Source organism: Diospyros lotus, chromosome 15 (assembly GCF_014633365.1).
Source record: "Diospyros lotus cultivar Yz01 chromosome 15, ASM1463336v1, whole genome shotgun sequence".
NCBI lineage: Eukaryota > Viridiplantae > Streptophyta > Magnoliopsida > Ericales > Ebenaceae > Diospyros > Diospyros lotus.
Window position 1 is genome coordinate 17,306,687 of NC_068352.1, and position 20,284 is coordinate 17,326,970.

The following is a 20,284-nucleotide window of genomic DNA, read 5'->3' on the forward strand; positions in this document are numbered from 1 at the left end:
GTAGGGATGGCAATGGGTACCCTTCCTTATGGGTACTTACCAAAACCTTCCCTTGATGGGGAGGGTTTGGGTATCAAAAATACCCATGGGAAGGGTACGGGTAAGGTATTTAAAATACTCGTTGGGCATAGGGAGGGTAGCAAGGATAGGGTCCCCTATCAATCGAATATACACAGGTACCCATTGAATATCCATTACCTTGCAAGTATGGAGATGAGGGTTAATCAAAGTACCTTGAAGGTACGAGTACGAGTACGGGGACAAGAATAGAAATGTGGGTACGAGGACGGGTAGAGAAGTCCCCTTACCCATACTTTTCCCATTGCCATCCATAGTGATTGGATTTTATCTTTACCCTATGTGCATCTAGAAAAATTCATAATATTTTGCGTGGTCTATTTTTCCCACTCCAAACATAGAGAAAAAGATTAAAAAAAAAATTAACATGGTTTCTTGGTATGTCATATCCTTAGACCCCCTAGGAGATTGTAGTATGCTTTACTCAAACCTGAGAATTAGAAATGTGTTGGGTTTAATATTGGTAGTCCCTGGATAAATGCCTGGCAGGTTTGTGGGCACCCAAAAATTGATCCAGTGATTGGTCTTTGGGCTTGAGCTTGGTGATGGCGCTACCTGTTGCGCTCATAGGATAAAAGTTGCACCATGGCTAACAGCTTAAGCTTTTGGCCTGGTGGTAAGCGCTTGGGTCCTGGGGTTCAGAATGCCCTTGCAGTTGGCATGCATGCTGTAATATAAATAAAAATGCTCAAATTGTTCCTTGCTAGTGTTTTGCTGCCCATCTTGAAGTAGTATTATGTCACGGCCTAGGCCTGACAATGGTCTTCTTCCTTCCGATATGAATTAGGAAGGTACAAAACAAAGAGAGAAGAAGAACAAATAGCAGAATTTAGAATGAGAGAGAGAGAAGAAGAACAAAGAGCAGAATTTAGAATGTGAGAGAGAGAGAGAGAGATAAATTGGAGGAGGAGAAGGTAGAATTCTCGTCAATTTCTGGATGCCTGATGAGAATCTAAAATGTCATATTTTACTCCCTTAATATTTAGTCTTTTATATTTATTTGGTGCCTAAACGTACTCATTATTTTTATATTTTGATTTAGGATGCAAATGGAGGCATTAAGTGCAAAACGAAGCTAATTGGGCGATTTTGGACAGTTTTGATATAGCTTCATAATCCGGACATAACTCTCTCATCCAAGCTCTGATTGAGATGATTCAAGATGCTATGGAACAACAAGAAAAAACTCTACAACTTTCATGTTTTGAGTTTTGAGAGATACTGGCTGCATTAAGATTGAAATTGGGCTTGAAGTTGCTGCATCTACACTGTTGACATTCTGGAACTCCCTTAGCCTGCAAGTCTAATACATGGATTTGACGTAGTTTATTTTCTGAAATTCCCAGATTTGGAAAGACAAGAAAAATTGGAGTAGAAGCTGTGAGAAATTGCAATTGGTGGACTTGGAGGTCCAAATATATTATTCTAATCAATTGAAGTTCAAGTGGGGCCCATGAAATTGAAAGGAAAAGGAGAATTGAAGCCCACATATAATATTAATTAATTAAAAGAATTGGTAGCAAGCAATTGAAGAGCCCAAGAAGCTGAGAAGACTCCAATTCAAATTGGAAGTGCAATTTCAAGGGGCCCATGACTATGGAGGGCTAGGGCCCCACACATGCATGTATATATATTAATAATACATTAATATGAATGAGGCAATTGGAGATTCACACATTGAAGGGGCATTAGTAGCAAGGGGCGGATTTTCTCGGAATTAATAGAGACACCTTTCTTTCCCCTATTTTTTTACTTCTCATTTGAGTTTTCATTATGGCCCTGCGTGGCTAATTTTTTATAATTGATCAAAGGAAACGAAAGCCTCGGAATCAATAAAACTGTGAGATCTAATTTGTTTTTATTATTCAATTTATGCTTTGAGTTTTGGATGTTCTTCTGCACCTATCTTCATGATTGTCTCATTTAATTACTAGGAGACCTACTAGTTTATTATTCGTTGCAATCTACTATTAAGTTAGATATTAAATTCGTAATTGTTTGATCCTTCTAATTTGTGAAACAACTAAGATTTAATGATTTGCTGTGTCAGAAATTATTAGATTTTAGGAAGAATGCTCGACTGAATTAAATACAATCGCTTGTGCTTGTGTTGTTTAGCTTTCATCGATCTCTCTAATTCTTAAGGCTGCTACTAGATTAAACCTTTCGCGCTTGTCTTGGGTTATTTAGTAGTTAGGGTTGATTAGATCACATGTTTTCTAATTAATTATAACTAAGAAGAGATAGGAAAATAGTTCCAACGATGAATTTTCAAAGTGTGAATTGATATATATTTGCATCGATGATCAGTTGTAAGATTCCGATGGTAGATGTTGACTTAGACCAAGGTTTGTTCTTTTGATTGATTTCGATATTCCAATTTGAATTGTTCCTTAGTCGTTTTTCTTAAAATTGTTTTCGTTGTACTCACCCCCCATCATTGTTCACGTAGCATAACCTAGGCTAGATACTCTCCATGGGAACGATCCTTACTCGCACCACTACATAAATTTTTAGAAGTATAGGTTTTATTTTGGTTGCCTATGACAGTACACCAAATTTTGGCGCCGTTGCTAGGGAGTGATTCTAGTTGATTTTTGTGCTTATTGTGGTCCTTATTTTGTTCTTGAAATTTAAAAAAAAAAAAATCCCTTGATAGTTTGTGTTATAGCGTAAAATTCTTACTTATTTTCATCACTTTTGTAAAATTTGGTGTGTTGTCACAAGCAACCAAAAATAAAACTTATACTCCTAAAAATTTATGTAGTGGTGCGAGTAAGGATCGTTCTCACGGAGAGTATCTAGCCTAATTTATGCTATGTGAACAATGATGGGGGAGAGGGGGGGGGGGGGGTTGAGTATAACGAAAACAATTTTAAGAAAAACGACTAAGGAACAATTCAAATTGGAATATCGAAATCAATCAAAAGAACAAACCTTGGTCTCCACCATCGGAATCTTACAATTGATCATCGATGCAAGTATATATCAATTCACACTTTGAATATTCAATATTCACCGTTGGAACTATTTTCCTATCTCATCTTAGTCATAATTAATTAGAAAACAGACGATCTAATCAACCCTAACTTCTAAATAACCCAAGACAAGCGCGAAAGGTTTAATCTAATAGCAGCCTTAAGAATTGGAGAGATTGATGAAAGCTAAACAACACAAGCACAAGCGGTTGTATTTAATTCAGTCGAGCGTTCTTCCTAAGATCTAATAATTTCTGATGCAACAAATCATTAAATCTTAGTTGCTTCACAAACTAGAGGGATCAAACAATTATGGATTTGATATCTAACTTAGTAGTAGATTGCAACGAATAATAAACTAGTAGGCCTCCTAGTAATTAAATGAGACAATCATGAAGATAGGTATAGAAGAACATTAGATACTCAAAGCATAAATTGAATAATACAAAAAAAAATAGATCTCACAGTTTTATTGATTCCGAAGCTTCCATTTCCTTATTTTCATCACTTTTGTAAAATTTGGTGTGTTGTCACAAGCAACCAAAAATAAAACTTATACTCCTAAAAATTTATGTAGTGGTGCGAGTAAGGATCGTTCTCACGGAGAGTATCTAGCCTAATTTATGCTATGTGAACAATGATGGGGGAGAGGGGGGGGGGGGGTTGAGTATAACGAAAACAATTTTAAGAAAAACGACTAAGGAACAATTCAAATTGGAATATCGAAATCAATCAAAAGAACAAACCTTGGTCTCCACCATCGGAATCTTACAATTGATCATCGATGCAAGTATATATCAATTCACACTTTGAATATTCAATATTCACCGTTGGAACTATTTTCCTATCTCATCTTAGTCATAATTAATTAGAAAACAGACGATCTAATCAACCCTAACTTCTAAATAACCCAAGACAAGCGCGAAAGGTTTAATCTAATAGCAGCCTTAAGAATTGGAGAGATTGATGAAAGCTAAACAACACAAGCACAAGCGGTTGTATTTAATTCAGTCGAGCGTTCTTCCTAAGATCTAATAATTTCTGATGCAACAAATCATTAAATCTTAGTTGCTTCACAAACTAGAGGGATCAAACAATTATGGATTTGATATCTAACTTAGTAGTAGATTGCAACGAATAATAAACTAGTAGGCCTCCTAGTAATTAAATGAGACAATCATGAAGATAGGTATAGAAGAACATTAGATACTCAAAGCATAAATTGAATAATACAAAAAAAAATAGATCTCACAGTTTTATTGATTCCGAAGCTTCCATTTCCTTATTTTCATCACTTTTGTAAAATTTGGTGTGTTGTCACAAGCAACCAAAAATAAAACTTATACTCCTAAAAATTTATGTAGTGGTGCGAGTAAGGATCGTTCTCACGGAGAGTATCTAGCCTAATTTATGCTATGTGAACAATGATGGGGGAGAGGGGGGGGGGGGGGTTGAGTATAACGAAAACAATTTTAAGAAAAACGACTAAGGAACAATTCAAATTGGAATATCGAAATCAATCAAAAGAACAAACCTTGGTCTCCACCATCGGAATCTTACAATTGATCATCGATGCAAGTATATATCAATTCACACTTTGAATATTCAATATTCACCGTTGGAACTATTTTCCTATCTCATCTTAGTCATAATTAATTAGAAAACAGACGATCTAATCAACCCTAACTTCTAAATAACCCAAGACAAGCGCGAAAGGTTTAATCTAATAGCAGCCTTAAGAATTGGAGAGATTGATGAAAGCTAAACAACACAAGCACAAGCGGTTGTATTTAATTCAGTCGAGCGTTCTTCCTAAGATCTAATAATTTCTGATGCAACAAATCATTAAATCTTAGTTGCTTCACAAACTAGAGGGATCAAACAATTATGGATTTGATATCTAACTTAGCAGTAGATTGCAACGAATAATAAACTAGTAGGCCTCCTAGTAATTAAATGAGACAATCATGAAGATAGGTATAGAAGAACATTAGATACTCAAAGCATAAATTGAATAATACAAAAAAAATTAGATCTCACAGTTTTATTGATTCCGAAGCTTCCATTTCCTTAGATGAATTATAAAAAATTAGCCACACAAGGCCATAATGAAAACTCAAATGAGAAGTAAGAAAAGAGGGGAAAGAGAGGCGTCTTTGTTAATTCCATGTAAATCCATCCCTTGCTGCTAGTCCCCCTTTGATGTGTGAATTTCCAATTGCCTCCTTCATATTAATGTATTATTAATATATATACATGCATGTGTGGTGCCCTAGCCCTCCATATTCATGGGCCCCCTTAAATTGCACTTCCAATTTGAATTTGAGTCTTCATGGCTTCCTGGGCTCTTCAATTGCTTGCTACCAATTCTTTTAATTAATTAATATTATATGTGGGCTTCAATTCTCCTTTTCCTTTCAATTTTATGGGCCCCACATGAATTTCAATTGATTAGAATAATGTATTTGGGCCTCCAAGTCCACCAATTGCAATTTCTTCGTGGCTTCTGCTTCAATTTTTCTTGTCTTTCCAGATCTGGGAATTTCAGAAAATAAACTGTGTCAAATCCGCGTATTAGACTTGCAAGCTAAGGGAGTTCCAGAATGTCAACAATGTAGGTGCAGCAACTTCAAGCCCCATTTCGATCTTAATGCAGCCAGTATCTCTCAAAATTCAAAACATAAAAGTTGTAGAGCTTTTTCTTGTTGTTCCATAGCATCTCGAATCATCTCAATCAGAGCTCAGATGAGAGAGTTATGCCCGGATTACGAAGCGATATCGAAACTGTCCAAAATCACCCAATTAGCTTTGTTTTGCACTTAATGCCTCCATTTGCATCCTAAATCAAAATATAAAAATAATGAGTACATTTAGGCACCAAATAAATATAAGAGACTAAATATTAAGGGAGTAAAACATGACATTTTACATTCTCATCAATGCCCCAATTCGAAAGGATCAATAGGGTTTTTATACAAGATGTCGGGAGGGAGGATCCCCGCCAAGGCATATTCTACACCCTTCCACGGTTATAACATCCAGCTTCTACACTATGCTATGGTTGTAACCACTTGCATGTGGCTACTCCCTACTGCAACAAACTTATAACAACAGGAAAGAAAGCAACAAAAAATTAAAAACCCATAAACCAAATGACCCTTCTCATGAAAATTTTCCCCTCAACATATTTCTTGTCCTCAATAAATGCTAAAAAGGCTCGTAGACTGGGGAAACTGCTTGAGTAAATCAGGTAAGTACTCCCAAGTGCCATTAGCTGCATGGTTATTTTGCCACTTCACCAAAACTTGTATAAGTGGTGCCCCTTGCTTGTATACCACCCGTTTGTCTATTATGGCTTCAGGCTCCACAGTTTTGTTGGCCTCCTTAGGAAGTAGGGGTAATGTAAGACTCACTTGTTGTGTGCCCATAGATTTCTTCAAAAGAGAAATGTGGAACACATAGTGGATTTGGGATCCTTCTAGTAACTGCAAACGGTAGGCCATCCTCCTAATCTTAGCAATTATGGGAAACGATCTATACCTGGGGCTTAGTTTAGACATCAGTCCCTGAGCGATGGACTTTAGGTGAGGATAACTTAGCCTTAAGTACACCTCCTCCCCATTGAAAATTCCCTAACTCCTCTTTCGATCAGCAAACTGTTTCATTTTATTTTGAGCTGAGGCTAACTCCTCCTTTAGTTGCTGCAACACCTTTTTTCTCTGCTGTAGATACTCTTCAACCTTTGCTATAGTAGTGTATTTCCCCAGAGTCAATAAAATGGGTGGTTTGTAACCAAATAAGGCCTCAAATGGTGACATTTTGAGGGAGGTATGGTGGTTGGAGTTATACCACCATTGAGCTAGGGACAACCACCTATGCCAACCTTTAGGTTGTAGGAAGCAAATGCACCTTAAGTATGTTTCCAAACTCTGGTTCACCCTCTTGTTTGCCTATCAAATTAGGGGTGATAGGATGTGGACATGTTTAATTTGGTTCCTAAAGCTTTCATTAGCTCCTGCCACAATAGGCTAATGAAGAGATCTTGTCACGATATGAAATTATAGACTGAGGGGTCCCATGCAATTTCACCACTTGATTCAGAAAAACCCCAGCCACCTCTTGGGTTGTATAGGGATGAGTAAGCCTTATAAAATGGGCAAATTTTGTTAACCTATCAACAAGCACCAATATGCTGTCCTTCCCTTCTGACTTAGGTAAGCCCTCAATAAAATCCATAGACACACTGGTCCATGCTTGGTTAGGGATGGGTAGAGGCTGTAAGAGACTCGGGTAAGCTATGATCTCATTCTTACACTTTTTGCAGGTGTCACAAGCTAACTCAAACTCCTTCACCTCGGTTTTGATCTTGGGCCAATAGAACAGCTGCCTTACCCGATGGTAGGTATTCTGAACTCTAGAATGCTCCCCCCCCCCAAATAGTGACTCATGTAAGGCCTGTAGGATCCTCCTCTTGAGTGCTTTATTGTTCCCAATCACAAGCCTACCTTGGTACCTTAACATTCCTTCCACAAGGTATATCCATCTCCCTCATTAGAACCCACAAGCAATTTCTCCAACAATTCCCTTACTTTTTCATCCCCCTCATAGCTGGCTATTACTTCTTGGCACTACTCAAGAACTATAGTGGTTATAGCTGCTGAGCTTCCTTCCTCATGGCACCTTGAGAAGGCATTTGTTGCCACATTTTCACTACCCTTCTTGTATTGTATAACATAGTCTAATCCCATTAGTTGAGCCATCCCCTTCTTCTGTAGCTAAGTGGGCAATTTTTGTTACAACATAAATTTCAAACTCTTGTGATCAGTTTTAATTATAAACCGACCCCTTTCCAAGTAATGCCTCCACTTCTCAACAACTGTTGACATAACTAGGAAGTCCTTCTTATATATACTGAGCCTATGTGCCTAGGACCCAAGGCTTGGCTTAGAAATGCCAATAGCCTTCCTTCCTGCATCAAAATTGCCCCAATACCTGTCCCACATGCATCAGTCTCTAGAACAAAGAGTTTGTTGAAATCAGGCAACCCTAGGACAAGAACCATGCTTATAGCCCCCTTTAGCTTCTCAGAGGCTTCCTCTGCTTCTTGTTAAAAGCTCTGTTAGGGGTCTACTAATAACCCCATAATTTTTTACAAACCGATGATAGTATTCGGTTAATCCTAGAAACTCCCTCAATGCCTTCAGCGTAGTAGGTTTGGGCTAGGCCACCATGGCTTCCGCCTTTCTTGGATCTGTGCTGACCCCATCCCTTGATATTAGATGCCTCAAATATTCCACCTGACCCTGACCAAAAACACACTTAGTCCTCTTGATAAAGAGTTGGTTAGACCTAAGGACCTCAAAGGTAATTCTTAGGTGAGTCAAATGTTGGTCAAATGTAGGGCTATAGACAAGTATGTTATCAAAGAATACTAGTATAAATTTTCGTAGATAAGGCTCAAAGATTCGGTTCATAAGGGCTTGAAAGGTGGCTGGTGCATTGGTGAGCCCAAATGGCATCACCAAGAATTCAAAGTGTCCATGGGTTGTTCTAAAAGCTGTCTTGGGTATATCCTCGGGCTTCATTTTGATTTAGTGATAGCCCGAGTGTAGATTATGTTAAGAGAAAAATTTGGCATGGTGTAATTCATCCAAAAGGTCTTCAACAAGGGGTATAGGAAATTTTCTTTAATGGTCATGGCATTAAGTTGGTGATAGTCCACACAAAAACATCATGATCCATCCTTTTTCTTGACTAACAAAACAGGTGAAGTAAAAGGATTTTGGCTTGGTTTAATAATGGATTGGTATAACATTTCTCTAACCATTTTTTCAATCTCTATCTTTTGGTTTGGGGGATAGTGGTAGGACCTAATGTTGATGGGTTCAGCATTAGGTTTGAGATTGATGGCATGGTCATACATTCGAGTGGGGGGAAGGGATGTAGGTTCAATAAAAAAGTCCTCAAATTCTACCAACAATTCATCAAGAAGGCCTAGATGGTGTACCTGATCATGCCTTCCTAGAGGTGTAATGACCGTTAGGTAGAACTCTCCCTGCATTGCCTTGTTGTCATTGCCCTCCTCCATTGGTTCCACTGGCTCCTAAATACCTTGTGTAACCTTCTTCCCATAATCATTTTGCAAGCCGCAACCTCTTTTCCTCCTGTAAATGTCATCTTCCTTCCTTTTTTCTCAAAGGAAACCTCTATTCGATTGAAATAAAAACTTATGGGGCTCTTCCCCTTCATCCAATCTACTCCTAGCACTATGTCACAACCTCCCAACTGTAGGAGTCTCAAATCAACATCAAATTCCTCTCCCTACATCTCCCAACAAAAGCCCATACATGTTGATTTGCTTACCACCTTGTTTCCATTAGCCACTGTCACACTCAAGGGTTGGGTACCCATGAGCTGACATTTCAACCTCCTAGCTGTGCCTTCATCTAGAAAATTGTGAGTACTCCCACTATCTATTAAGATCATAAGGCTGCAATCACTCTTCTTACCTCTTACCTTGATAATCTTGTTATTTGTTAACCCCTTCAAAGCACGTATGGAAATCACTCCATTGTCTTCCTCTCCCAAGTCTCCACACTTACTAGTTCCCCTTCCTCCAGTATCTCTCCATCCTCCCTTTCCAGGAGTAGTAGTTGTCGTTTGCATTGGTGTCTGGGATAATATTTATCCCCACACCTGAAGCACAACCCAACTTTGTCTTCTCTGCTCAATCAGTCTTCCTCCTTGTGGTGTCGTGTTGTGGCTTGAACTTGGTCCACCCAAACTCTTCATCTCTGTACTTCCCTTCACCAACTCTCTGTTATAGCTCTTTCCCCCTTGAGTGGTTGTTCCCAGAGTCACCCCCCTCTGTTGTTGCCTTCGCTTCCTCATTAGGGCCTCCATCACTATCTCCTGCAATTGGGAACTCTCAGCTACCTGCTCCACTGTTCGAGGCTGCAACATTTTAACCATTGGTCTAAGCTCATCACTAAGACCACTCATGAAACTAGAAATAAAATAGACCTCTAAAAGATGAGGATTGTGGTTGATCATTAGAGACCTCAATTCCTCAAACCTCCTCTGATAGGCCCTTACTTCTCCAGATTGTCTAAGCTTGTTGAACTCCTCTATTATATCCATTATACTCCTTTCACCGAAGCATTCACAAAGTTTTTCAACAAACTCCTCTCGAGTATAATCCCCTCTTACTCTAGATGACCCTTGAAACCAAGCATCCTTTGCATCATTGAAGTATGTTGTGGCCAAGGATATCCTTTGTCCCTTGGGTGTGTTATACCAATTAAACAACTTCTCACACTTCCTCAACCACCATTTGGGATTGACCCCTTCAAACACTGGGATCTCCATCCGGGGCATAGGAAACCCCAGTTGATGTGGGGTGGCATGGCCATCCTGTCTCTTATCCATCACTGCTTCTCCTTCTTCCCTTGGATCCACCTTAATTTTAGAGGTTTCAGTCATACGGTTGTTCATTCTATTTCCAGGTAATATAAGCTCTATTCTCTCCCTAGAAGAAAAATCTGGAGAAATCCCTACTGAATTCTGGCGAGTGAACATCACCATAAACTGCTGCAACTGTACTCCCATCTCCTCCCGAATTTGCGAGAGAGCCCCATCCAACCTCCGTTCCAATCCTTCCATTGAGCTATCTAGCTTGCGATCCATCGCCATGATCACCTCGTGATTCTGTGTAGATCCAATCTCCAACTAATCGGCTTTGTTCTAAAATTCTATCATAGTCGAGCTAAATTGTTGCAGCTGCAACTCGAGATTTTTCATGCGAGTTCCGTCTGCCATCAGACCAGTTTCTCAAGAGCTACATCCGGGAATCGAGCTCTAATATATTATTATGCAATAGTAGCTATTAAAATAGCTTCAATTATTAAAGAAATGCTTTATATCTCATGGCTACAAATGAAAAAGAAACTCAAAACATTCATGACATTTCTATGTACTTCAGCTTTTTTGACTATTCCTGATTTTAGTTGATCATAATATTTACTCACAGTTATATGCCTCTCGTGTTTTGTATTTTTTCCCTCCCTCATTCAGCCTTTGGCTCGAATGGGAGCTACTGTTACAGGTATTGATGCTGTTGAGAGAAATATCAAGATTGCTTGCCTTCATGCGGTATGGTCTGTTCTATGATATATTGAAAGGATTAACTGTTTGAAAAATGGTTTGCGTGTATAATCATATGGATGGAATGATGGTACACTACCGAGACAATGCAGAGGTAAGGATGGCAAGCTGGGTAAGGATGGGACAAACCCCACCCAACCCTGCACAAAATTCCCCATTTAGAGACTTTAATTGTGTAGAAAATTGGCTCGAGTGCAGTTGAGTATCCCCATTATTTTTCAGGTCATATGAACAAAACCATATCTTACTTGTTTGTACTTGTTTATGCATCCAATCAATCAATCAAGCTTAAACCCTCAAAAGCTCACCCTGTTCACTTGGCAGTTCCCTTGTCCATAGCCATCATCATCAGTTGGCACATCATCATTGTTTGTGGTTCATTATTGTGGCAACTATCATCATTCACTTGTAAGATTTTTGGTATCACTTGTTACAGCAGAATAATTTCACAAAACTTTGGTTAGGTTGTTTCAAAACTTTAAATGTTATGTTTCAAAACTTTAATGTTACAGAGTCTGATAACCTGTGAAATAAAAGATTTTAGTGTAAAGCAACAATAAATAACTTTGAGCTAATATTCTTAGATGTTTTAAAAGTTGATTCGATGAATTTTTATGATGAATTTAGCTTGAAATAAGCAAGAGGGCAAGAAATCAATCAAGGAGACACAAGAATTTATAGTGGTTGAGCTCTAGCCTACTCCACTCCCTCCTAGCTTTCATTTTGGAGATATTTTCACTATCAACACTGTGAAGCTTAGGAAGAAAACCCTAGATTTTATTATGTATTTACAACCTAATTAAACTCATAGATTATACACCTATATATACAAATACAATGAGCCATGGGCCATGGGCTCTAATATAAGATTAACCCTAGATTATAACCATATAATTCAACACTTCCCTTTAAGCTGGAGCATATATATCATATGCACCGAGCTTGCTACAAATATGCTCAATTCGAGGACTCCCGAGAGATTTAGTGAAGACATTTGCTAATTGGTCATTGGAATTGACAAAATCTGTGGTAATACAACTAGATAAAATCTTCTCTTGGATGAAGTGACAATCTATCTCGATATATTTGGTCCTCTCATGAAAGACTGGATTGGAAGCAATATGTAATGCAGCTTATTGTCGCAAATTAATCTCATCTGTGATATCTCCCCAAACTTGAGCTCCTGAAGCAATTGTTTTAACCAGATAAATTCACACGTTGCCAAGGTCATAGCATGATATTCTGCCTCTGCACTCGACCTAGCAACAACCTCCTGCTTCTTACTTTTCCAAGATATTAGGTTTCCTCCAACTAGAACACAATATCCTGAAGTAGACCGTCTATCAGAGAAAGAACCTGCCCAATCAGCATCAGAATATCCGACTACTTGAGTATGACCTTTGTCCTCGTACAATAGTCCTCTACCTGGAGCTCCCTTAATATACCTGAGAATCCGGAATACCGCATCCCAGTGGCTATTACAAGGAGACTGCAAAAACTGACTGACAACACTGACTGAGAAATAAATATTCGGGCAAGTGATAGTGAGATAATTAAGTTTTCCGACTAGCCTGCGGTATCTTCCAAGATCAACAAGAAGCTCCCCCTGTCTTGGTAAGAGCTTTATATTAGGGTCCATAGGAGAATCTATAGGTTTACAATCAAGCATCCCAATTTCTTTCGGAATGTCTTAACATATGTTTTCGTTGAGAGATAACAATACCAGAACTGGATTGAGCAACTTCTATGCCAAGAAAGTATTTAAGTAACCCCAAGTCCTTAGTTTGAAAATGATGGAAAAGATATTTTTTTAACTGAACAATACCATCCTGATCATCACCTATAATAACAATATCATCTACATAGACAACCAAGTATATACACTTCCCATGTGATCTGTGTTTATAAAAAATCGAATGATCAGACTCACTACGAGTCATACCAAAGTCTTGAATGATAGCACTGAAACGACCAAACTAGGCTCGAGGAGACTGGTTCAACCCATATAGTGAGCGACAGAGTTTACAAACCTGCCTAGACTCCCCCTGAGCAACAAACCCAAGAGGTTGCTCCATATAAATCTTCTCTTGAAGCTCACTATGTAAGAAGGCATTCTTAATGTCCAGCTGATACAACGGCCAATGGTGCATAGCTGCTATAGAGAGAAACAAATGCACAGAGGATATCTTAGCAATAGGGAAAAAAGTGTCACCATAGTCAAGACCATAAACCTGAGTATACCCCTTGGCAACCAAACAGGCCTTAAGGCGATCAACCTGCCCATCAGGACCCACCTTGACAGTATAGATCCACCGACTGCCAACAAGAGATTTCCCTGGGGGTAAAGGGACCAAATCCCAAGTACCATTGGAATGCAAAGCAGTTATCTCATCCACCATTGCTTGTCGCCACCCCGGATCAAAAATTGCCTCACGAACAGTCTTAGGTACTAAAATAGAGGATAAGGAAGACACAAAAGTACAAAAAGGAGACGAGAGACGGTGATAGCTAAGAAAATTATAAATGGGGTGAGGATTGCGAAAAGAATGGGTATCTTTTCGAAGGGCAATAGGAAGCAGATCCTCAGAAGGCAAGACCGCAACAGGTGGAGAGACTGGAGCAGGATGTGAGGCAGCAGGAGTTGCTGAAGTAGTAGGAGACACGGGAGAAGGCGCAGGAACAACATCTCCATCGAGAGGAGACCAAGTCTGATGACGCTGATGATACACCTACAATGGGGTAGAAGAAGGAACAAGGAGAATAGAAGCAAGAGGGCTTGCGGGAAGAGGGATTGCCTCAAAAATGGGTTGACAGTCGGAAGGAGTTGAAGAGTAGAAAGGAGACGACTCAAAGAAGATAACATCCGCCGAAAGAAAATTGCGGCGGATGTCAGGAGAATAACACCGATAACCCTTCTGAAAGCGAGAGTAACCAAGAAAAATGCACTTGATGGACCGAGCAGACAATTTATCTTGACTGGGAGACAAGTTATGGACAAAGCAGGTGCAACCAAAGACATAGGGAGGAAGAATATATAATGGTTGATTAGGAAACAAGAGAGAGTGAGGAATCCGGTACAGAAGAACCGAGGAGGGCATCCTATTAATGAGATAGCAAGCAGCAATGACAGCTTTAGCCCAAAAGCGAAAGGGGACATGATGATGTAGAAGAAGAGTGCGAGCAGTTTCAATCAAATGTCTATTTTTACGCTCAGCAACCCCATTTTGCTATGGTGTATATGCACAAGATGACTGATGCAAGATCCCCTGAGAAGAAATAAAAGTAGCAAAGGGAATAGAAAAATACTCGGGGGCATTGTCACTGCGTAATACTTGGACAGAGGTATGAAATTGCGTTTTGATTTTAGCACAAAAGGATTCAAAAATTGAGAATAACTCGGAACGATTTTTCATTAAATATAACCATGTGCAACGAGAATAATCGTTGATAAACGTTACAAAATATTGAAAACCCAAAATAGACACGACACGACTAGGACTCCAGACATCAAAATGAACTAAAGCAAATGGGGACACAACTCGATTATTGGCACGCTTTGGAAAAGAAGTGTGAGACTGTTTTCCAAGTTGACAAGACTCATAATGAAAAGATGACAAACTAGACAAACTGGGGAGCATCTTCTGAAACTTAGCCAAACTAGGATGTCCCAAATGATTGTGGAGAAGAGTAGGAGACTCAGTCACCAAGCAAGCAACAAGAGATGCTGGAAGGTTGAGATGATAGAGACCCTACGACTCACATCCGACGTCAATCATCTATCCCGTACCGCGATCCTGGATAGTAATAGAATGATCATCAAAGGTAATAGAGCAATTTAAGGCACGCGTAAGTTTACTAACAGAGACAAGATTAAAGGGACAATGAGGAAGATAAATGACAGAATCTAAAGGTAGAGAAGGTAAGGGTTTGGCAGTGCCAACAGCTTTAGCAACCGCTTTGGACCCATTGGCTAATGTTTCAGAAGGTAAAGAAATAAAATTAATAAAATGAGAGAACAAATGGGGATTACCAGAGATATGGTTAGAAGCACCTGAATCCAGGACCCATGGTCCTAAAGAGGATGACTGAAATGCCCCCACTTGTGACAGTAGTTACACTTGGGGCGTTTGCCCCGATTACCACGATATCCTCCTTGTTCGCCACTACTCTGAACCTGTGAAACCATAACTGAATGATCACCTGTAGAAGATGGAGGTATTGTAGGAACAGATGAAATCTGAAGAAGACGAGAATACACTTCATCCATAGTAGGTACAGTAGGACTAGCAAGAATCTGATCACGAACAGAAGCAAGGTCAGGACCAATGGTAGCAAGAGTATACACCATGAAGAACTTATCTCGCTGAGCTAGATCATCTGTAGCAGTCTTACCAGCTGGTAACAAGGAGTTAAATTCAGCTTTAATAGAGGCCATCCGACCAAGGAAATCAGGAAGAGTCAAACCCTGCTGTTGTAAACTAAGCAGATTAGACACTATTGAATACAGACGTTGAATGTCATTAGTGTATAGTGCCTTGGCTTGAGCCTACAACTCACAGCACGTGGTGTAGTTAGTATAGATCGGATGAAGAGAAGGATCAATTGACTGCCATATGAGACTGCACAATAGAGCATCAGCTCTCTGCCACTCAGTTTTAGTTGTGGTCACATTCTCGGCCTTGGTCGTTAGATGATCCTGTAAACCTTGACCCATACACCATAGTTCAACCGGCTTGGACCAAGAGATATAATTGGAATTGCCCATCAATTTCTCAGTAGCAATGGCTGGAGAGGGAGACAAAATACCAGAGAATGAGCCAGATTTACTGGTACCAACCATGTTGGACAAAAGGGAGCCCTGCAAGATGAACAGATCTGAAACAAAAGGGGTTAAAAATAGCCAAATAGAGAGGCTGGATAATCCAACACAGAGAATGAGGCGCACTGGAGATAGAAGATAGCGGATGCCGGTGATTGGCGGCAGCGGATGGCGACAAAACCACCTGGACTGGGATGGACTGAAGGAGGTAGGTCCAATGGTGAAGACGACGTCGCGATCGGAGCACTGGAGAGAGATCGGAGCCAAAAAAAAGTCTCTGAACGATGCGAGAGAGGCATGTTAGGTCACCAATACGACAAACATACCAAAGGCGTAACAAGGATCAAGGGAATATGAGTGACACAACGAAGGGGAGTAACGGCCAGCATGTGCATCAGGGGTAGAATAGGCACTTGGTTGGTTTGTGTAACAAACCAGCATGTGCATGGGCTGAGGGATAACAACCTATAAAAAGGAGGTTAGAAGGGAGAGAAGGTGTGAAGAATTTGGGGTTTCTGGTAGGAAAGTCCTGGGCCTCTCGAATGCCTAGTTTTGTTGCTTATTTCCATTGTTTTTCTTTGTAATTGAGAGTTGCAATATAGCAGAAAACTCACCTAATTCTCTGGAAAATCCTACCTATTGTGTTGAATCCCATCAATTTGGTATCAGAGCATTCGTCGATCACCATGGTGAACTTAACCGAGAGGGTAGGGGACCTGGAGGAGAAGGTAGACACGATGAGGAGCGAGATTCAAACAATAAACCGCAACGTAGTAGAAATGCTCGAACAGTTCGCCATCCTGTGAACAAGGTGGGACGAACAGGAACGAGAAAGGAAGGCTAAGGCCCATGGGGGGGCGGCATGAACCAAGGAATGGAGGGGGGCATGAGTGTTGCATGGCGTCAGGAAGGGAGAGGTCGGCGACTGGAAATGCCAACCTTCGTGGGAGACAACCCGGACGACTGGATTTTCAGGGCAGAGAGGTACTTCTCAATCAACCAGCTGTCCGATGATGAGAAGATCGAGTCTGCCGCGTTGTGCTTCGAGGCAGGGGCCTTCGCTTGGTTCCAGTGGGAGTCTAGGCGCAGGGGGATCCGTAGTTGGGAAGGGCTCAAGCAGGAAATTCTCAACTGATTCCGTTCAACTCAAGAGGGGTCGCTAGAGGAGAGGTTCTTGGCTCTACGACAAGATGGTGATGTCAAGGATTACCGGCTGAGGTTCGAGACTTTGGCCGCTCCAGTGTCGGACATCTCCGAGGCGTTCTTGGAAGGCCATTTCATCAACGGCCTTAAACCAGAAATCAAGGCGGAGATCAGGGTGCTGCAACCTCGGGGGTTGGATCGGATCATGATGATGGCACAGTGTATCGAGGATAAAAATGCAGCCATACTCAGCTGCAGTAGGGCGTTCGGACCAGCGAGGAGCAATTTTCTACCCACTCTACAACCAACGTTGTTCGAACCCTTCCCATACAATCAAGAAGCCCGACTCCTCATTCGAGAGTCTTTGGTTAGGTGAGCAACAAGCTGCCAGCGGCTAGTAGTGGCAGCAATGGCTCTTTTAAACGACTCAGTGAGGCCGAGTGGAAAGCCAAAAGGGAAAAAGGATTATGCTTTTGTTGTGATGAGAAATATTCAGTTGGCCACAGGTGTAAGAACAAGGAGCTGCACGTTATGATGATTTATGATGAAGAAAGGGAAGAGGAAGGAGCCGAGGTGGAAACAGGAGATGGAAGAGAAGAAGAAGAGGAAGTTGGGCATGGCAGTGAGGTCATCGAACTCTCCATGAATTCAGTGGTGGGGTTGACAACACCGCAAACAACGAAGCTACAAGGGGATATAGAAGGGCAACCAGTGGTAGTACTTATTGATGGGGAGGCAACGCACAACTTTATAGCTGCAGAACTGGTGCAGCGGTTGGGGTTGCCAAGAACAGAAACTACTGGTTATGGGGTGATCATGGGGATGGGAATGGCGGTGCAAGGGGCTGGTATTTGCAAGGGGGTGAAATTGCACCTGCAAAACTTACAAATCGTGGAGGATTTTCTACCCTTGGAATTGGGTAGTTTTGATGTAATCCTTGGGATGAAGTGGCTGGCAGCAGTGGGGAAGATGAGAGTGGATTGGAAGGCTTTGACTATGAAGTTTCAGATTGGGGGATTGGCTGTGACCTTGCAAGGGGATCCCAACTTGAGCAAAAGCTTGGTATCCTTGAAGGCTATGATGAAGGCCTTCAAGGAGAATGGAGAAGGAATGTTGTTTGAACTGGGGACGCTGGGCAGCTGAATACCATGACAGTCAGGTAGAGGTTCCATTATTCCTAAAAGAGGTGTTAGCTGAGTTTGAGGGGGTGTTCACAACACCTGAAGGGTTGCCTCCTTCCAGAAAAAAGGATCATGCAATCAACCTACTACCAGGTACAGTACCGGTTAGTGTGCGGCCCTATCGTTATCCTTATCTACAGAAAAACGAGATTAAGAAGATGGTAGGAGAGATGCTAGCGGCAGGGATTATACAACCAAGTTCCAGCCCTTTCTCTAGCCCGGTTCTTCTTGTCAAGAAAAAGGATGGCGGGTGGTGCTTTTGTGTGGATTATAGGGCTTTGAATAAGGTGACCGTGCCCGACAAGTTTCCAATTCCAGTGATTGAGGAGTTGTTGGATGAGCTTCATGGGGCCAAGGTTTTTTCCAAACTCGACCTTAAATCTGGATATCATCAAATTCGCGTTAGAGCTGAGGACATCCCAAAGACCGCCTTTCGGATGCATGAAGGCCATTACGAGTTCCTCGTAATGCCTTTTGGGCTGACTAATGCGCCAGCCACGTTCCAATCGCTGATGAATGATATCTTCAGGGAGCACATGAGGCGTTTTGTGTTAGTTTTTTTTTATGACATACTGGTTTTCAGCAAGGATTTTGAACAGCATGCACAACACTTATGTTGTGTTCTGGAAGTGCTGGCAACTAACCAACTATTTGCAAATAGGAAGAAGTGTTTGTTTGGACAATTGGAAATTGAGTACTTAGGCCACATTATATCACAGCAAGGGGTTTCAGCTGATTGTAGCAAGATAAAAGCTATGTTAGATTGGCCCACTCCCACCACATTGAAGGAGTTGCGTGGTTTCCTTGGTCTCACGGGATACTATCGGCGTTTTGTTAAGGACTATGGCAGGTTAGCATGGTTTCTCACGGAGCGCCTTCGAAAGAACAATTTTTTCTGGGATGAGGCAGCTGAGCAAGCTTTCCAACGGCTCAAGGCTGCCATGGTATCACTGCCTGTTTTGGCTTTGCCGAACTTTGACAAACCATTTGTGGTTGAGACAGATGCGTCTGGACATGGTATGGGGGCAGTTTTAATGCAAGATCATAGACCTATTGCCTATTTCAGTCATGCCTTTAATCAGTTAGGGAAGAGGAAATCAGTTTATGAGAGAGAATTGATGGCAATTGTATTTGCGGTGCAAAAGTGGCGGCATTATTTGTTGGGACAGAAGTTTGTGGTCAGGACCGACCAAAAGAGCCTCAAATTCCTGATGGAGCAAAGGTTGATTAGCCCAGAATATCAGAAGTGGATGCTCAAGTTAATGGGGTTTCAATTCGAAATTCAATATAGGCCGGGAATGGAAAACAAGGTAGTAGATGGATTGTCCCGCATCAGCCACTCTGCTGCCCTCTTAACATTAACCGTTCCCCAGGTTCTCCAACTTGATCAGCTGGCTCGGGAAGTAGAAGCAAATGAGTGGCTGCAAGGGGTGGTCAAGGATCTCCAGCTTGATCCTACTTCCAGGCCCCATTTCCAGTTGGTGGACAGCCACCTCCTCTACAAGGGTAGGCTGTACCTACCGAAGGGCTCTTCTCTCATTCCATTGCTTTTACATGAGTAACATGATGGGAAGGTAGGAGGGCACTCGGGATTCTTGAAATCCTACAAGCGGATTGCAGCCAGTGTATACCGGCCAGGTATGAAGAGGGACATACACATGTATGTGAGCCTTTGTGCTGTATGCCAACAAAACAAGGTACTAGCCCTGAAACCGGGAGGGCTCCTGCAGCCCCTTCCTATCCCAAACCAAATTTGGGATGACATTGCTATGGACTTTATCGAAGGCTTACCAAGGTCGAGCAAAATGGACTCGATTTTGGTGGTAGTAGATAGACTCAGTAAGTATGGGCATTTCATCGGGCTTAAACACCCTTTTACAGCTGGAGAGGTGGCAGGAATCTTCATCAAGGAAGTGATACGG

General features: G+C 41.2%; 1 protein-coding gene across 1 annotated transcript in view; it reads left to right on the top strand.

Moving 5' to 3' along the window:
- LOC127792476 (ubiquinone biosynthesis O-methyltransferase, mitochondrial) overlaps window positions 1-20,284 on the top strand; it is an 88,475-nt gene that overhangs the window by 16,688 nt on the left and 51,503 nt on the right. The window contains exon 4 of the mRNA XM_052322976.1: window positions 11,130-11,207. Coding sequence (XP_052178936.1) covers window positions 11,130-11,207 — 78 coding nt within the window. The remainder of the gene's footprint in view (window positions 1-11,129; window positions 11,208-20,284) is intronic.